Below are 20,428 nucleotides of genomic sequence, written 5' to 3'. Positions count from 1 at the left end.
AAATTATTGGCTTGACATTATCCATCGTCCTGTTTTTTATTTAAAAACGTTTCAGACATTGCACTGTCTCCCCACCCTCAGGTAAGCCTACTCACTTCAGCCCCATTGATAGGGCTAGTCCTCATCTCTGGACACTGGAACCAGCACAAGACAGGATACATAAAATATCAGCAGGAGTTAAGACAAACATTATAGAGCTTCTCACACAAGGCCTTAAACATATGGACATGCTTTATTTAACGGCCAGAGACCATAAAATCAGAGTACTCTCAAAATATAAGCCAACACTAAAGAGACAAAGTCTAAAACAAGAAAATATTATAAAATCAATGATAGGACATACTCTATTGACTATAAAATCAGAGATAAAAAAAATGTAAAGTTGTCTCTGTGCTTAACTAATTAAGCACTACACTATGAACATGTATGGCTGGTGGATGTATAGATCCATGTTTTCTTGACCTCAGCACTAGCTGGAGGCGAGTGGTCAGCTTCACATCCCTGCTACATTACCCTTGAGGAATGAGCCCCTGGTACCCATTGGATATGAGGCTGGGTGGGCCCCAGAACCGGTTTGGACAATATGAAGAAGAAAAAATTCTGACCCTACCGCACTCATACTCTAAACCCTCTGTCATCGAGCCTGTAGGCAAGTACTTCCCTGTATTTCCATGTCATTACATGTAACTGCATAAAGCACCTTATGTGGGCTTAGAGGCTGAAAATGCCAAGTACTTTTAATATTAGCTAATACTCTGTTATGAAGAGAGATTGCTCAGTGTTCATTGCTACACCTATGCTAATTTTGGATCTTAAAATCAAGGGCGTGTCTTGCACTGATAGAATCTCTTTTCCTGAAAATAACACATCTTACATTTGGTCGTGTCTTTGAATCGAAGAGATGTGGAATATGTTATGGTTTTTATGTAATACCTAAATATTGCCTGAATATTCAAAGGTAGTAACTAAGCAGATATCAATTGGTACAGATTTACCAGAAACTTTCACATGGTTTACCAAAAGATAAAAACTGGTAGTGGGTTACATTCATTAATTACTGAACTGAACACTGAAACAAGGTTTGAACGAAGTCCATGGAACAAACCTGGCCAATTTAACTTTGAGCACTTGTCATTAACAAAAGTATCTGGACATTAAGAGTGATCCTATTTAAGTCTTTGTGGTCCATTGTTAAAGGGGTCATGAGCTAATCTGAAGATCAAACATTGAACAGTATACGATTAATCGATATCTGATACATTCCTACCCATAAATGCTCTTTATTTGATCAAATTCTTATGTGACTCAGTTAAGCCTACATGTATTAAGAAATGTTTATTTTACTAAGTGTGAATCTATATTGAAATATGGTATTATTTTTTTGGGGTGGGGACTTAAGGACTCTGAAACCGTATTTAAAGTACAGAAATAATGTCTAACATTGATTAAAGGTGTTAACAGTAGAGTATCCTGTAGAAATATGTTTGGTGAATTTAAGATTTTCACTGTTACCTCATTATATATACAATTATAATTATAAAAGACAAGTCTGTCCATTGTGACTATTTCAGTTTTCTCACTTGATGATTCACTAGCCTTACATGTTTCGATCCATTTGGATCATCTTCAAAGGCACCAAACACTTTTTAGAAACCACTATAACAACAGTTGTCATATCAATTACACATGTATTGCCAAGTACACAATGTTCCATCTATCAGTCACAGCAGCCTTTCTGGTTATAGTGGGAAGTGGGTTCCACATCAGCTCATGGAAGAACAGAAGACTCAGAGAATGGCTGCATCACTGGGTCACTTGCAACGATACCATGAGGAAGAGTGTGCTTTTCTGTTCCATATTGCCACTGGCGACGAAACTTGGTGCCACCATTTTTAACCTGAGAGCAAACGGCAGAGCCAACAGTGCAAACACGTGAATTCTCCCCCACCGAAGAAATCCAAAGCCGTACACACAAGTTCCGGTAAAGTGATGATGAGGGCCCTCTGCTTGTCGAATTTCTCAAGCATGGAGCCACAATCAGTATACAGCGCTATGAAGACACTTTGCAGAAACTGAGACGTGCCATGAAGTCAAAACGCCCCGGAATGCTATCGAACGGCATTATCCTTCTTCATGATAATGCGCGCCCCTACATTGCCAACTCTGTGAGGAATACACTACAGAGATTTGGTTGGTAAGGGCTTCAACATCACCCCCTACAGACCAGATCCCTCCCCATGTGATTTTCACATTTTTGGAGACTGAAGAGACACACTCGTGGACATCGGTTTGCATCGGACGAAGACGTGTGTGGCTGAATAAAGATGTGGTTCTGTAGACAGCCCACAAGCTTTTTCAAGGATAGGATTGACCGTCTTTTGTCCCAGTAGGATAAACGTATTAACAGTTCTGGAGATTACTTTTGAGGTAAGAAATGTTCTTCAATATGTCTTGGCTTCTGACCCGTTTTCATTTGACTGCCCCTCATATACAATGCATGAGGAACAAGAAATAGATGTATAAAACTGATATTTTCAATACTTATTTAATAACAGTTGTGTATAACAAAAAGTACAGCACAAGAAAAATATTTTCTAGATATAAATCTTCTATTATAACTAATAACATTTCAGAGGCCAACGTGTAGGAATGACTAAGTTATACTAAAACTGTTCATATTCTCTCATAATGTTACTGAATTTGTAGAGAAATAACAAAGTGACCAGATTTCACATAGGCAAATCCAAAACACATTTTTTTCATAAAATAAAGGTAACTTATGAAGACATGGTGTAGTACAATGTGATATGTCCTCACAAATAATTCATTCATCCATTATATACGAACCAACAGAACACAACCTAGATGATGACTTGTAATGACTATTTTCAGAATATCTAAACCAAACTGAAGGCTATCATTCCTGCATTTTAATCCAACATGTAACAGTAAAAAATAAAGTTAACCAACAAAAATTAACAATAACACAGAATTATGATAATTATCTTGACCCTGATATCATTCAGTGTAGTATACACAGTAGTTATCCAAATATACGATTAATTTTCAATACAGCATATGAGGCCATCTGCTACTTACAAAGGATGATGCACACATGAATACAGATGTTCAATGTCTTTGCTACCATTCTACCAATGAGCGGTAAGACTTGAAATATGAGAGTCGTTCAAATGAAATCCATTCATGTGTCCAGCCCCTCAAAAGAGTGCTAACAAACCATTTATTGACACCTTGTGGATGGGATCCATCAGCTGCTGTGTCCATGGAATGCCTGCCTCAAACAACCATGTTGAATATATTCACAAACAGTCTCTACTCCTTCGTCTAGAACAATACCTGAATGAGCATAATAATTGTGATGCATCTTGGAAATAATTCTGGTGCCAATATTTGACAACAGAGGAAAGAATAAACAATTAACAGGTGCAAGTCTTATTCTATTGGCATAAAATGAGCCATTATGGTAAGGTGTGGGGCATGAGGTTCATGGTTTTCTGGAGAGTTGCCTGAAAACTGTATGCATACAAGCCACAAAAAGCATACTTCCTCAGATTAATCATCCAAGATTGTCCTAATAGCCAGATATATACAGCATAACTGTGGGTAAACTCAGCAGGAGTAAAGACACTGCCATCTAACAGCAACTTTCCCAGAAGAATCAGATCTGTTATCAGAGTTAAACGTTTGTACATATTAATAGTAACTACCATCAAAAAATAAATACAGCAGAAGAAAGGTAATTTCTTCACTTCAAGGCACAAATTCAACACATGTATCCCCTGCCCCATTTGCAGATAGTAACCATATTAACTATTTAAGTATACACTGGAAATCTCTGCCACCAGTATGCCTCTCTTCCAATTTATTAGTGTGGGGGAAAACTAATTTAGCAAAAGTGCAAGGGCAAAAAAAGTTAAAATATTAGTAATCGCATTCATTGCATATCTTATGATATTGCTAGTTCAGTACTTAACAACCTAGTCCACTGCAAAGGTAAAAGGTAAAGTTGTTTCTGTGCTTAATTATGCACCACGTCATGAAGACATGGGGGAGTGGAGCTATACAGCTCCACCACTGTTGACCTCAGCACTAGATAGAGGTGAGTGGCCAGCTTCACACCCCAGCCACTTTACCTCCGGGGAAAGATCCCTGGTACCCACTCGATGGGTGGGTAGGCCCCAAACCCAATTTGGATACTGTGGAGAAGAGAAATCTCCTGGCCATGCCAGGAATTAAAACCCAGTCATCCTGCAAATAGCACATCACTATATTGACTGAGTTATCCCAGCTCTCCAGTCCATTTCAAAATACAATAAAATCTTATACAGGTACGCATAATACAAGTACATTATATTTGTATATCACAAGAGTATATCAACAGTATTATTTCCTCTTCATGAAAGTTTTCGAGTTATTACTTTCTAGTAACATAATAAACTGAATTATGACATTGCCTTCAAGAATATTCAAATGCAATGGTGGACAGACAAATTTTCTGTAAGGTCAAACTGAAGCACCTAACCAGTACATAAACTTGTTAATCTGAAATAAGTATAAATTAGTGAAACGGAGGAGGGGAAAAATGGCAACATTCTTCACGATTTCTTGAAGTGTGTATCTGGTCCATAGGCCTGGGTCTGTTCATGTCTTCAATAACTATGTACAGGAGCAGCATCAAATGCATTTTATGCAACAAGGAACTATGTACAGAGATGTACAATCCCTGATTAAGCATAACACCCTGTTATGTAAATGTCTGTTGTACTAGAATTCACATGGGTTAAGTTTCACTGACATTATTGAGAATTATTACTCTCTGGTTGGCTCATTACACAATTTTGATGAACACTGTCCAAATAACATGCAATATATATATAACATTCCAGTGAGTAATTTGAAATTAAACTGCGAACTTGTATGAACTAATGTACGAGTAATACACAAACATTAATCACTTCATGTAAAATGAATAGGATGATGATGATGATGATGATGACAATCATGAGAAAAATTGTTTGCTTGCTATGAGAGATCTGAGGTTCTCATGAAATTTACTGCCTTCTGGGACGCGATGCCATGTTGTCTGTAGACGTGTACCAATCTTCTGTAAGTAAGTGCTGCCACAGTCTTCAGGGGAGAAGATGAAGGCAATACATTCTTTCAAAATGCTGCAAAACTTTTGCTCAACTACAAGGCATCACATCCCAGCAGCCAGGAATCTCTGTGTCATTGTTGCTTATGACATAGAATCATCTGAGTATAAAACATGGCAAAAATGTTAACATATGGTGCATATTAACTTTATCACATCAATATTTGATATTACTTTATGGTCACTTAACAGGATGGTATAGTTAAATACTAAAATGATAAACACACTGGATACAAACAATAAGAATACTCCATATTAATGAGAAAGATAATTCTTAGAGGTACATACATAAACCTTCCCACATCTCATGACATGGCATGCAAATATTGTTTATAAAATTTCTTAAAACCTACTTTCAGATAATCTGAACTAAAAACTAATACTTAAACTTCAAACAACTTTTAACAGATTATCACGTTATTTTATCACAGTAAACCCATGAACCCAATCTTCTTAAAGAGCTTTCCCATTAAAATTTACAGATACTTTAATCTACCCTGGGAAAAATAAACCAGTATATCTTGCACATAAAAAAATCCGGCCTACAACACACAAACTCACTGGTGATCATCTAATGCATAGTTAACTTTTTAAAGATGGTTCATATCATTTACCTTGGATCAGTTAACTTATTACACGAATAAAAAATCAGAATGGTAAACCCACTTTACAAATGGACATGAAGTGACATAAGCTATTTTTTCCCCCCCAGAAAGTACAGTAATGTGAATGCTGCAGACAAAATCTCTCTCCCTCTCTCCCACACTCAAATGGCATCGCCTTACAGTGCTGGCACTACATAACTTCACTAGATCCATCCCTTCTCAAACCTGAGATATTAACACTGGAGTCTACAAATGAAAATTTCAGATTTCAAGTAATTCTTCTTGTTATGAAAATTTGTTAGTCAATATAGACACTGTCTGAGAGTACTGACAGCAGATGGTAGCTTCTTGCATTCTTTCTACCAGCAGTGTAGGCTACCTCTATTTTTGTTCCCTCACTATCACCACATAATTTCAGAACTTAGTCACACAGTACATTCTCCAGATGCAAATAATAACCATAATGTATACATTAGTTCCATGGAAAAATACCAGTATACATTCTCCATACTTCAAGTAATTGTTCACTGTGATGAATTCATAAATTCATTTTCACTCTCATTTGAACATTGTATATGTAGGTGTCATTGCTAAAGTGGTCACTCTCCTGTATAATTTACTTGCATAAAATGCTTCAAGTTATGCTAACCCCCTCTCGCTGATAATAAAGAATCCACTTGACTTTGACTGCCCATAAGGCTGATTCCACTATTTCCAATGATGCAAAGATTATAATGTTCAGCAGACGGAACTTTGTTGGAAGATATAGATTCAAGTCCAAAAACAATAGTTCCATCTCCTGAAAATGTTAATCAGGTATGAACTGATATCTGGCAAATTCTGCTTCAATCTTCAAGACAACACCCCCATATTCCTCATATGTTTATGGGAAATTCCACAGAATTCTTCACATGGATTTTTAAATTCCATGTACAAACTAAGCTGACAAGAACTGAGCACCTATGACAACGAAGCAAGGATAAGGTTTTGTTGCAATTCCATAAACCTCATGACAAATTTGTACATGAACTTTTAATGTTGAATTTTCACTTATGTACGTATCTTTGGAAACAAGCAAAATTTCAGGTCATGGTTTGATCCAAATCCATGACAGCTCGGTGACAGACCACTACAAGGTTCTGAAGTTGTCTGGTGCAGTGCTGTATCTTTTGGAGTCGTCAAGACATTATTTTAACAGTAAACTCCAAATGGTACAGAATAAAGGCAGGAACATTTCTCACTCTGGAAAATAATCAGCAAGAACTGCATTGCATATGGTTTCAGGGCAGAACCATGACCCACACAGTCAGAAACAGCATCAAAGTATTACATAACTCGTTTCATGACTGAACCACCTAGGTTTTAGAACCTTTCCTCAACTGGTAAGAATTCCAGGCTTCACATGGGATTACCTCAAACAGGTGCTTTCAACCTGTATTCACTCCAACCAACAGCTCAAGCCCAAATCTGACATAAAAGTGACACCATTTTCTTTGATGTGCTGCATTACTCAGGTGATGGACAGCTTTACATACTCCAATATGGTATCATAAAGGAAGTTGCACATTTTAAAAAAAAAGTTGTCAATGCCTCATAATCAACATATATGTTTAACAAGCAATACTTTAGTAATACCCTATCTTCAACTTGTTCAAAATAATTTCATTTCAAAAAATCATTTTTCCTTGCCCCACTCTGATAAACTAAGAGGACTAATACAAATATTATGTTTCTGGATATTATCCATCACCTTAATTTTGTCTAAAATACCGTCCTGTTTCTATTTAACAACATGTTTCAGAGATGGGATTCTGTCTCCATCTTCAGGTAATACCTACTCAGTTGGGATGGGGGATGTCAATTATTGAGATGGTAGGATCCATGTATTCTTTAACATGACGAAACAGTGCAAGGATTGACCTAATCCATATAGATGATGTAGGTAGGAATTCATATGGTTCATGAGCACTTTCTCAGGCTCTGCGTTGCAGGAATGACATTAGGAAGCAAGAAGATCTGACAAAGGCCATCAATTGGGAAGCTGGATACTCGCTAACTACTGGAGCTACATTTGTTCATTAATGGGGCGGGGGGGAACAAATTGTTTATTAATAGCATGTATTTCTTCAGTCTCATATATAGCACAGCATATTTCAGTCATGAACATTCATACAGTATACAGGGAGGAACACCATTTGGGATATTTTAATCACTTTTAGATGATGGGCCAGCACCATGAGTATGACTGTGGTTTTGTAAAGACTTTCTGTAATCCTCAATAACAGCTTTGCCAGTCGATTTTGCTGTGACTTTGGCAATTCCTTTCGGGGTAAGGTGCCTTACATTATTTCCTGCTATAACAACATTATCCACCGCATATAAAGTATTACCAGTTGCTTCGCCTACAGGTTGGCCATACCTGAAAGTAAAAGACACATGATTTTGGATGTTCAATATTGACCAAACTTCATGACGATACACATTACACACATCAGATTTTGCTAATCTAATATCAATTAAACTGGAATATTTATTCAAATATGTATGTACATAGCACCATAGCTCAAGCGGTTAGTCTCTGGCTTCCCACCGTGGCAGCCCAGGTTCAATCCTGGGTCTGGTCAAGTGGGATTTGTGGTGGACAATGTGGCGCTGGGGCAGGTATTCTCCGAGTACTTCGGTTTCCCCTGCCAATCTTCATTCCACCAACTGCTCCACAATCACCCTCACCTATCATCTAGGGCTAGTACAATAGGCCACAAGTGACCACAGTACAAGGGACTTAGTCCCACCCCACTAGCATTAAAAAAAATGTATGTACATATAAACTGAGCAGGTCAACTCAGAAGTTGCATTACTCCTAAACTGTTCCATATTGTAAAGTTGAAACAGATAACAAAACAATTAAAATAAATGGTAATAATTTGTGGCCATGTCTAAGCACCATATCCTGTATGTAAAAGTATCCCTGTAACAGGCCGTCGAGGCCCATAGGGTTGTGAGTAGTTGAGGTTCCCAAATTTTCTAGACAATCAGCTCATAGATGGTGGCAAGGTTGTCAGCCCTATGTGCCAGCCACCCTTTACCCCCAAGAACTTTCCTAGAATATTCCTGGCACTCATAGAGGCTGAGATGACCCCAGGGCCATAGTGCAGCTGGAAAGATTGGGTCAACTGAAAAAATTCAGTGACCTCATCGGGACTGGAACCCACAACCTTCCGGCTTGTAGCATAGTGCCCCCCTGTCATGGATAGTGACAAACTACTCATAAATATAATTCAAGGGATATATAAGAAACTGGAGATTGCACTACTGGTAGAAAGTATGATGCTAGTTCCTGAAACGACAGGAAAGGTTTGCAAATTCATGAGAAGCTACAGTCAGGATGCGTGGTATCAACTGAAATGTCAGTTAAAAGTATCCACACTGGCAAAAGGACATGGATTCCAAGGCAAGCTGAGAATGAATATTAAGGTATTCTGCAAAATATGACTATATCTGAAAACAAACAAGTTTCCCAACAGCTGGACATTAGATCCTTGAAAATAAAGGGCTCAAGTAGAAAGAGAGAGAGAAAAAAACAAATGGTAAAGTTGTCCTTGTGCTTATGTGGAGGTATAGCTTCACCATTTTTGGGCCTCAGCACTACACAGAGGTGACTGATCAGCTTCACAATCTGGCTCCTTTACTTGCAAGGGAAGAGCCTCTGGTAGCAACCGGATACAAGGCTGGGTGGGGTCCTAGAGCTGATCTGCGTGCTGTGGAGTAGAGAAAAACCTCTTGCTCCTGCTGGGAAGTGAACCCTGACTGTAAAGCCCATACACATCACTATCCTGATTGAGCCATCTTGGCACCAATTTCAAGGCACTGACATGTATACCTTAATACATAAATGTATTCACATGAAGTTCGTTGCTTATACATGACAGCAAGGTATTCAAGAAAATATATTACCTCAGCTATCCAGCCTCTTGCTATTTTACTGACAGCTATCTCAGTTCTTGAAAGGATAATGCTGTATAATTAAGTGCAAATTATGTGAGTGCATGTAGTCATAGATTCTTTCAAGGCACTATCACAATGTGAGAGGAAAGGAATGTAACCGTACGTCCCTCTCCAATGTTATTTAATTAAGGGCATGAACAACTGATGCATTGTTTAACACCATGAGAGATGCTCCTCCGGTGAGATACCATCCCAGGACCCGTCTAGTTGTAATTCAGCTACTGTCCTCCTTAGGCTTAGGGTTTCACTATTGTCCCTAACATCGCCTGTTTGCTCCTGGTATCATACCCCTTAAACTGACCTTGTGCGAGACCGGCCAAGAGGGTCTGGGGTTCCCTGCTCGTGTGCCTTGAAGACCTAAAAAAGTTTATGGGCTTCTCAAAAAATACGTATGTAGGGCAGATGCTGGGCTCAACCCTTGGCTTTCTCTTTTTATGTTTCTATTTTTTTCTTGTATTTTTATGCCAACTGCAGGACATGTAAAGAGAAAAAAAGTCAGTTATAGGGAGCGGAGAAGGACAGTTGTTGAAAGATAGACGGAGAACAGAGAAGTGTTTTACAGTAGTGGTAGCGAGTCAGCTGACAGAGTGGCTAGCTTGGAGAATAATGTAAATATTGATCATTAATGAAACTTTGAACTAAAACTGCAATCCACGGTGTGTTCTGGAGCCCCCGGATTCATAAACCTCAAAGTGTGTTATACTCCCATCTCCGAACCACCCGTATCCTGTGATTAAGAACTCAAGCTCGAGCAAGAGTCGTGGCAGCTGGAAGTCGGCGGACGGCTACAGGAACCATGATGCTGCTGGCACCTCAGTCAAGATAACAGACGTGGACACACAGATCACCTCTGTATCACGAGAAAGAAATGAACAATACTTACTTATGTTCCACAATCTTTACAGTGTTGTTGGCCAAACTGCTTGCAAGAATTCCTGCAGACTTTTCCAAACCATCATACACTGTACCAAACCCTCCAACGGCTCCTGCTGCCACTTCTAGCACTCCATCCATTTTTTTAGAAGCTTCCAGTTCTGTTAAGTTGCATGTGGAGGACAACAGTTTAGTACCTTGTCTCTGGATGTGAGGAGCAAGATATCGTCCAAGAGCCATAGTACAACTTCCAATTTTTGAGGCTGTAAACAATAATCTTTGTCTCACACATGAAGTACATCCAAAATCAGGGTGGTATTCAAGCCAATAACAGAGGCTTTGCCTACTGACCATACTCCTGTGAAGATAAGAATTGCATTCTTTCTTAGGCATCTGAGTTAATACAGTAGTTCTGATTAGACGCTGTACCAACCCACAAAGATATAAAGGGGGAGAAGGGGTAAAACTCCATCTAATTTCATGAAACGGCACTGGTGACGGGGTATGAATTTCTGCTGTATACACCTGGCTAACTGGACTGATGCTGGAATCTTGAAAATGAAAAGACAGATGATTAAGATCTTTAGATCTGGAGTGTGACTGTCAGGGTTATTACACTGGTTGGTAGTTACCAACATACTGCTGCTATCTTCAGGAGAGCTTTTCCCGTTTCCTGAGACTGGAAATATTAGGAGTAAAGCCTGTTAACATACAGTGAAATTCCTATTTAATGAATCTCCTGGGGGAACAGCTTTTCTTACACTAAATCAAGGTTGCACTACATGGGGATTATGCAAAATTACATAACAAAACTGTTCATCATTTTATAAGACACAGTGTATATAATTACAACAAAATAGTTTCTTTATATACACAGTTATGGAAACTCTCCAAAAATAAATACAATTACTTAACTGCTAATATCAAATGGATTTCTAAATCAATGATAAGAAATGAAACACAGAAAGATGGGAGCTGATTGTACATAAATATATACAATTATATAAGGGGCAGTTAAATGAAAACAGGTCACCATGCATAACTCACAGGTGTGGAAGTTGGTAACACTGGAATTTGATTACGATATGAACATCTGGTGGGGACTCGGGAAAGCACAGTGACATGCCCATGCACACTAGTCGTTCGTTTATTGTGCTGGAAGTAAGGTTATTACTACGTGTGGTGTCCAACATCAGTAATGGAGGAGGGTAAAGAAGAACAGCAAAGTGTAGTGCGCTTTTTGACTGCTGAAGGAGTAGGACGAGAAATTCATCATTGCATGTCTGTTGTTTACGGCGAACACAGCATGTCACGTTCGTGTGTGCTGGCATGGCATAAGAGATTCCAAGAGGGACGTGTGTCACTGCAAGATGATGCTTGCCCAGGAGAGGCTCATTGTGTCATCACTCCTGATGTTAGTGCTGCGTTGGATGGTCATATCCGGGCAAACGGACAGATCACTGTGGAAGAAATTAGTCATTTGATGGGAATACCGTATTTACGCATGTATAGGCCGCGTGCGTGTATAGGCCGCAGCACAATTTTCAGAGAGAAATTATAGAAAAAATAATTTTCTTGGAATATTATTTCAGGAGTATTACACCCTGTATTACTAATTATGAATATAATTTTTTTTAAATGAAGTGTGATTTCGAATATAAGCCGCACCCCAGTCTTCCTCTTGAATTTTTGGCAAAAAATGTGCGGCCTATACATGCGTAAATACGGTAAGTCATGGTTCCTTACACGCCATTGTGACAAAACACCTGCTGTACTGCAAATTTTGTGCGCAGTCAGCTCCACAGCAACTCACAGAGGAACAGAACACTTGGAGAATGGCTGCATCACTGGGTCACTTGCAATGATACCATGAGGAAGAGTGTGCTTTTCTGTCCCGTATTGCCACTGGGGACGAAACTTGGTGCCACCATTTTTATCCTGAGAGCAAACGGCAGAGCCAACAGTGCAAACACTTGAATTCTCCCGCACCGAAGAAATCCAAAGCCGTACACACAAGTTCCAGTAAAGTGATGATGAAGTTCTTCTTTGACTGTAAGGGCTCTCTGCTTGTCGAATTTCTTGAGCATGAGGCCACAATCTTTGCACAGCGCTATAAAGACACTTTGCAGAAACTGAGACGTGCCGTAAAGTCAAAACGCCCTGGAATGTTATCGAACGGCATTACCCTTCTTCATGATAATGCGCGCCCCTACATTGCCAACTCTGTGAGGAATACACTACAGAGATTTGGTTGGTAAGGGCTTCAACATCACCCCCTACAGACCAGATCCCTCCCCATGTGATTTTCACATTTTTGGAGACTGAAGAGAGACACTCGTGGACATCGATTTGCATCGGACGAAGACGTGTGTGGCTGAGTAAAGATGTGGTTCCGTAGACAGCCCAAAAGCTTTTTCAAGGATGGGATAAACGTATTAACAGTTCTGGAGATTACTTTTGAGGTAAGAACTCTTCTTTAATATGTTTTGGCTTCTGACCTGTTTTCATTTGACTGCCCCTCATATAATAATATCAAATTAATTTTAAAAATAATGACATGAAATACACACCGAAAGAACAATAAAAATCCAAGTAAATATGATGCCGTATGTGGTGTTGTTTCGATTAATGTTCAGTACTCAATATCACTTTCCATAGATTATGGTTATGTGGTAATAATTTCTGGCAAGGAGAAAATCTTAATGCTGATTGCTGTTTCAACCTCAGTTTTACTAAACTGAGGTATGAGTTCTGGAAGGTCAAAAACTTCTTACAATGAACCCAGATATTTTACTTGCTAAATACTGGAAAGTAATACACTGTATGTGTTGGACCTTGGCTGGGAGCAAGACAAATATTCATTAATTGAAGAATCACTAAATCTCACTTTCACTGCATATGATTAAAGATTTCTCCTGCGTAAATTGAGCAAAAGTATTCAGGATTTGAACTGCACTATGCTGTCAAGTGTGAAAGAAATGGATTATGATCACGTTAAACATATTTCATTCCTAAAATCTAACACTTGAATATAAAGAAACTTTGATTCTTACCCATATAACCTGTGATCTGCACAGCAGTTCCCGTAACATCTTTGGCAACCTGGAGACCTCGGCTCACCTTAGGATTCACAGGCTGAGGAACAGGTTCAGGGGCTATCTTTTGGATTAATTTAGGAGTTCCATAGTTCATCAGTTCACCTGCTTTTTCTGCACTTCTTATGAGTCCATGTGAAATGTAATGTGCTCCTGGGAAGATAAAAATAATAAATCCTAGCTTAGGAATCACAAAACTGAGTATGAGTAATAAATTTTATTTTTCAATTTAATTTTATGCATTATTCATTATGTGACTAAAGGAGAATATCCATGTTATTATAAATCAAACATTCAACACTATAAACACAAATACGCCCATAACTGGATCCGACCCTTTACCATTTTAATCCAAACTACATAACCAAAATTCATTTCGTGAAAATCCATTTTAACATTATTCTCCCATATCCATTTGTGTATTCCAAGAGGTAGCTTTTCAAGAACCAAAATTCAGAAATACATTTTAAAGGGTCCTGATGATGGTGCATGACACTTGAAATTACTGGAATCTTGAACTTTGTCCATCATTCAGTCATCTGTGGTGTTCTCTATTTTCTAGAGTACCAGATGATGGATAAAGTCCAAGAACCCAGTAATTCCAAAATTCAGAAGATCACTAAGTTACTAAACATTAACTCTGCCTTTGTATTCAAACGCAAGCATTTATCAGTTATTCCCAAAACCTCCTGTTCAACTGGTAAGGTGTTAGTACACTTTTCCTCTTAATTTTAGCTGCCAGTACAATACCTTCACAGTTTCACAAAAGTTTTACAAAATATCATATCTGAAGCAAAGTACAGCAGACAATTCCCAATTGTCCACAGTGGATGAGAAATGACTTTCCACATAAAATTGGAAATTCTGGATAAATGGAATCTGTAACTAATCTGTGAATTGGGAGGTATAAAACGACACACAAACTTACCAGTGTAGTTTACCTGAACACTATTGGTAGAAATGTGCATGGCTTCTGAGAAATTCCTGTGACATTTTCCCATATTAAAAAGAAAAACCAAACAAAGGAAGCCTTCTCAGGTTTCCAAGTATATATTCATGTGTGAAATAAAACTCCATTTGTACTTGTTCCTTTTTAAAAAAGCAATTTCACATGAAGTTTATTTCTTGACATTGAACACACCAATCAATTTTCTAAACATAGCCCCTGAGGATCAGGAGTCCAACGTATTTCTCACATGCACTTCTTAAGAGACAAAATTTAAAAATTTATGTGGTTACGGAAGCCCTAGTGCTTTTAAATGGTAATACGTGGTACAGTCATTAATTTCGTGGACTGTAGTTTTATCGCATCATATTACAAGGTATTCACATACACTTGCACTGATCCACACTGGCCCTCAAAATACAGGGCTACTATAAATGATTCATTCGTTTTTTAAAACGCTATATTTTCCAAAGCATTACACATACAAATATGATTGATATATAAAGAACCATAAAAAAAAGAACCGTAAACTCACCAAGTTTTCTTCACACTCTATAAATGTTCTATTTGTGCTCTTGGGTCACACGACACACGTCCAGGCGGTAGTCAAGCTCGTTCCACGCATTTTGTAGCATCATCCTGTCAATGTTCATCACTGAAGCATCGATGTGTTCCCTCAGCCCTACTAGAGGGGGTTCGTAAAGACGATCCTTAATGTACCCCCAAAGGAAGAAGTCACAAGGCGTTAGATCAGGGGCCAAGTGAAAGGAGCTACATCATCCTCACCAACATGCCCAATCCAACGATGCTGAAGTTCATTGTTTAGGTAGCGGCGAACATTGCCGATACCACTGCAATATGCTTTGTTTACATGGTGGTTCTTTTCCGTACTCTCTTTTGAATGCGCGCTGCACTGCTATAACAGACGAACATCTCGCATATTCCAACAAACAAAAACTCTTTTCTTGCTTTGTCGCCATTTTGTAAAGGCACTGAATTCGTGCTGCCAACTGGTGCATGAAATACAAACTTGGTGAGTTTACGGCTTTTTTTATATATCAATCATATTTGTACGTGCAATACTTTGGAAAATGTAGCGTTTTAAAAACGAATGAATCATTTATAGTAGCACTGTAGTTGCTATTGGCCGCTATGCAAGTCTGCTAATGTTGATACAGCTGCTGAAAACATAGCTGAAACATATTGGCAGTAAATTCCATACAGCGTCTCTTGTGGCACTGATGACCTTCTTGGACAACTGAAATCTACGACCACGTAGCTTTGCTTTCAAGCAGTGAAAGAGAAAGAAAGTGCACGGTGTGAGATCAGGCGAGTATGGAGGCTGTGGAAAAATGGTGACCTGTTGCCTTGCCATTCCCTCTTGGACAAGAACAGAGCGATGTGCAGGAGCGCTGTCGTGTAGTAACAGCCAATTCTTCCTATGCCAAATGTTTGGCTAGGGGATTTGCCAAGTTTCTGTCAGAATTTGATGTTTGTCCGCTGTCCAAATTGCCACATTTTCAATTTTTGCCACTCATATTTAACTGCAGTATACAACAGAGGCCACAATTCTGCTTACACTATTTGCACACAACTGCCTCTTGCTGTGACGAGATGAACTACAAGGGCATCATATCGTGCCTCAACCTATCCACTGTAGTGCACTGCAATGATGCTTCGCAGCCAGTCCACGAAATTATTGACTGTGGTAGTAGAACATGGATGACAGACTGGAATTTAATTCAAGCAGCAGAAATTAAGTACCTATCAACTGTGAAATCCTTCTGAACTAATGTGCAGAATATGCAACACTGTTCATTGCAAAATAGGCATAATTAGCATGATGTGGTGTGGCTGTATATAGATGGTAAAAGTATATGTGTTGCTTTATATTGGATTGTTGGGGGATGTCATCCTGGGTTGCTAGCTTCAGCAGGGGGACAATGATCCTATGTATTGTTCGTAGTCTTGTGTATCATTTTGTACATTTTTAAGAGCTGTTGACTTGTAGTGTTTTAGATGGCTTAAACTGATTTGTCTAATTGTACTTGTGTAACAGTTTTTGGATGTAAATAAATTATGTGCAAAAAAAGATTGTAGTTATATCCAACTAGCAACAGAGAGGACTGAAAATAAGGATTTGTAAAATGGGACAGTGTTATAAAAGAAGTCCAAGTTTCATCAAAACTGGCCACTTTGTGTCACATATGATGAGATCATAGGCGTAAATTTCTCTTTACAACAATATAAAAGAGACTAAGTAAGCTAGCTCAAGTGGTAATGCTTCTGACTTGTATTTGAAAGGTTCTCAGTTTGACTGTCATGACTGAGGCTTTTGTGGGTTTCCTCAGTTTCTTCAGGCAGACGCAGGATTGACCATAATTTCCTAACAACTTCCTTCAACATCCTCTCCAGTTCATTATTCACTAAGATCCCATCATTCAATGCTGCTGACAGCATTCTCAAACCACATATAATCAAATATCTACAGAAGAAACTGTAAAGAACACGGTGACAGGATGAGCTCTGAAGTGATAAGACATCAGAATTTAACATACATATTAAAATGGAAAAGAAATTATGAAAGACCACTGAAATGATAGAACAAGGATCATCTTTCTTCATTCAATAAAAAACAGACTAAATATATTTTTAAACTGAACTGACTCAGGATCATACCAAATGCTGGAGTCAGGTATCTGTGTTTGAATTCCTGGGTTCTGTTACCACAGTTTACTTCTTTATGACCTATGCAAGGATGATGCCAATAAGTTAGTTAGTTAGTTATTGGAGAGGGTGGGTTTCCCCATGCACTGAGACCTGTATTGGTCCATTGTGCTTCCCTCTATGATTTCTACCAGTCTCTATATCCTACCGGTACTGGTGCTTACCATCAGTCCCGCCCAGCCAGCGAGACCGGCTCTACTAGCTGAGAGGTATCTATAATGCTTCCCCCATCTACCAGAGGTATTAGAGACTGCTGTTGGGCGGGAAACGTCCGTTAATTTGGGTCAGTGACCTCTTTTGGAGATATGAGGTTCTTTTACGTGCCGTAAAGCTACGACATGGGACCCATGGCTTAAAGTCCCTCCCGGAGGACTTGTTCCCTGAATTTTTCCGCCCTTAAAATGCCAATAACTCAGATTATACAGTGCTGAATGAAAGAATGATCAGTGAATACTTAAATGGAAATGGATATGGAAGGTAGCAGTTGTGACCCAATTTCCGGGACTATTCTGCCATCTGCCTAGAGAAACTAAGAAAATGAATGAATTTCAAAAAATATTATGAATTATCAATCTATTATGATCAGCTTCAATGTTACCTGTTACAATCCCACGAGCAATAGAGGAACGGTAGCCTATATCCTCTTGTTGTGCAGAACGTTTCACTTTTCCTGTACCTCTTGTCACAATTCCTTGCAAAATATCCTCTAACAACTCATACACTGAATCACCAGCTTCTTCGGGAAAAATTAAACCCACTGCTGACCCTCAAAAGAAAAACAAAGATAAAATAAAATAAAAACTTCTTTACAGTTACACTCAACTCTCGATTATCCGGGATAATGGTGGGGATGGAAATCACGATTAATTGAAAACCCGGTTGTTATTATTTTATTAAAAGTAGTACTGTAATACTGTACCTTCATAATACTATAGGCCTACCTGTATTTAAATTTACTGAACCTCATTTTTATGTCATCTCATGGCCTATTTAATACTTTTTTTTACATACACTAAAGTATGAATTAGTTATTTCAATCACAGTGTTCAACAACATCCAACACTTTTTATGAATATTCACACTTAACACTTAAAAAAATTAATATTGTTGTTGCTTTTTCGCGGCATTTTCCTTTTTACGGATATCCGTATGAAGCCTACATAATATTAGCTTGTCACTTAATAAACTGTTCTATTCACTTTCGAGATAGTCTAATAAGGATTCCAAATGATTAAGAGCAGCACCATGTGAAATTTTCTTACAAGCAGCACTGTCCACCTCTTCCTCATTCTCACTTTCTTCCCGCTCTTCTGGCTGCACCCCGACTGAACTTACGATTTCGTCACTGCTTAACATTTCGAAGCCTGGCTCACGCGAGTTTCTGTTGAATACTTAACACAACACGCTTCCTTTTACACCCTGACATTTTGCTAACACACTTGAAGATCGATAAAAAGAGGCTAACTGGGGCAGTGTATCTGTCCTTGAAACTTTCCACAAATTCTTGCATTCTTTCACCCCTACCCTAGAACATTGTGTTAGCATAACAGGACCAAAAAATGCAGAGCTCGGTTCACACTAGTGCGAAAATAGTGTTACAACTCACAATGTGAAACAAAAGTGAATGAATATTAAACATCACATAAGCCTCAAAAAAGCCCCGGTAGCAGCGGTTAATCTGCCCACGGATAATCGAGAGTTGAGTGTATATGCAAACTGAATGAAGAATGGAAGCTATAATTCATACTACTATTAAACGTACTGCTACTCTTTGATATGTGACATTTGTGTTAAAAAAATCACAGAGGGCGAATCACATACATTGAAAAGGGAAATACTGTTCTGAAGGTTTCCTTATCCCCTTGAAGAGCGGCAATGGTAGATGCGAACAAGAAGATGCATCGTTAGGTCACATTTTCCTGCAGGCCCCTACAAAAAGTCATTTTCTTTCCTTTTAAATGGAAAATAAGACATACACATACTGGGCCATGTGTGCGCTTCTGCACGTGCACATGTATTGTACTTTTACGTTGAATTAAGTGTCAACATAACTGACACTGCAGTGACAAATAGTGGTTTGTAAATTCTATCCCTTGAGGAATGTAAGGTAAACTTTAAATTGATAAGAAAGAAATAAAGCATCAAAATCATACTGAATGATTTTATGCGTACCTTCCACTCTTCCCCACACACACACATGACTACAAGTGGCTATCATGTCCAAAAGATTGGGAACCACTAGTGTAGATGCTTCTAGGAATCAATCCTACTCATGCAATTATAAATATGTTACAGATTATGGTCTTCTGGGTTGTAACAACATGTAATTTGGAAGTGAGGACTGACTCTACTGCAGTAACCAAAAATTATATACCTTCTATAGTAGAATGAACATCAGGCAGGATGAATACATTACGATCTGTTCGATAACAAGGAGATACACCGGGAACTAATGGATAGATCCAACTTCCAACCTGCAGGAATGCCCTTGGTTTGTTTTCATTACCCTCATCTGCAACATAAAATGCATTGCAATACATGGCATTGCATTCCCTGGATAAAAAGTTAGTCAAACTGATTGTAGGATGTGGAATATGTCATACAAATACAAAAATATCTGTACAGTACTACTGAAGTTTCCACCCAAGAAAACACAGCGGTTACACATGAGTCTATTAAAAAATACATCAATATATACATACACCAATGATGTCAACTTACGATATTTATACAACCTTTAAATGGATGACTCATTTTTAGACAACAAGTTTTCATCAACAGAGTAGAATGTGTCTTTAAGGAATGCATCCTGTTTTGTGTGTGTGTGTGTGTGCGTGTGTGTGTGTGTGTGTGCGTGCGCGTGTGTATATACAGGGTGTCCCAGGAGGAATGTGCCAAACTTCGGGAGGGTGTTCCTTATGTTAAAGTATGCCGATATAACCCAAAACACCTATGTCCAAAGTTGAACGGTTACGGAGATAATGGCCCGAGAAAAGTGTGGTCT

General features: G+C 38.6%; 1 protein-coding gene across 1 annotated transcript in view; it reads right to left on the bottom strand.

Moving 5' to 3' along the window:
* Positions 1 to 4,108: 4,108 nt before the first annotated feature.
* LOC111870523 (protein spartin) overlaps positions 4,109 to 20,428 on the bottom strand; it is a 29,989-nt gene continuing 13,669 nt past the window's right edge. Inside the window, 5 exon segments of the mRNA XM_023862878.2 lie at positions 4,109 to 8,197; positions 10,667 to 10,919; positions 13,710 to 13,904; positions 18,023 to 18,190; positions 19,799 to 19,936. Coding sequence (XP_023718646.1) covers positions 7,984 to 8,197; positions 10,667 to 10,919; positions 13,710 to 13,904; positions 18,023 to 18,190; positions 19,799 to 19,936 — 968 coding nt within the window. The 3' untranslated portion in view covers positions 4,109 to 7,983.

This window comes from Cryptotermes secundus, unplaced genomic scaffold (assembly GCF_002891405.2).
Source record: "Cryptotermes secundus unplaced genomic scaffold, Csec_1.0 scaffold117, whole genome shotgun sequence".
In the NCBI taxonomy this organism is placed as follows: domain Eukaryota; kingdom Metazoa; phylum Arthropoda; class Insecta; order Blattodea; family Kalotermitidae; genus Cryptotermes; species Cryptotermes secundus.
This window is presented reverse-complemented; position numbering and strand designations above follow the sequence as displayed.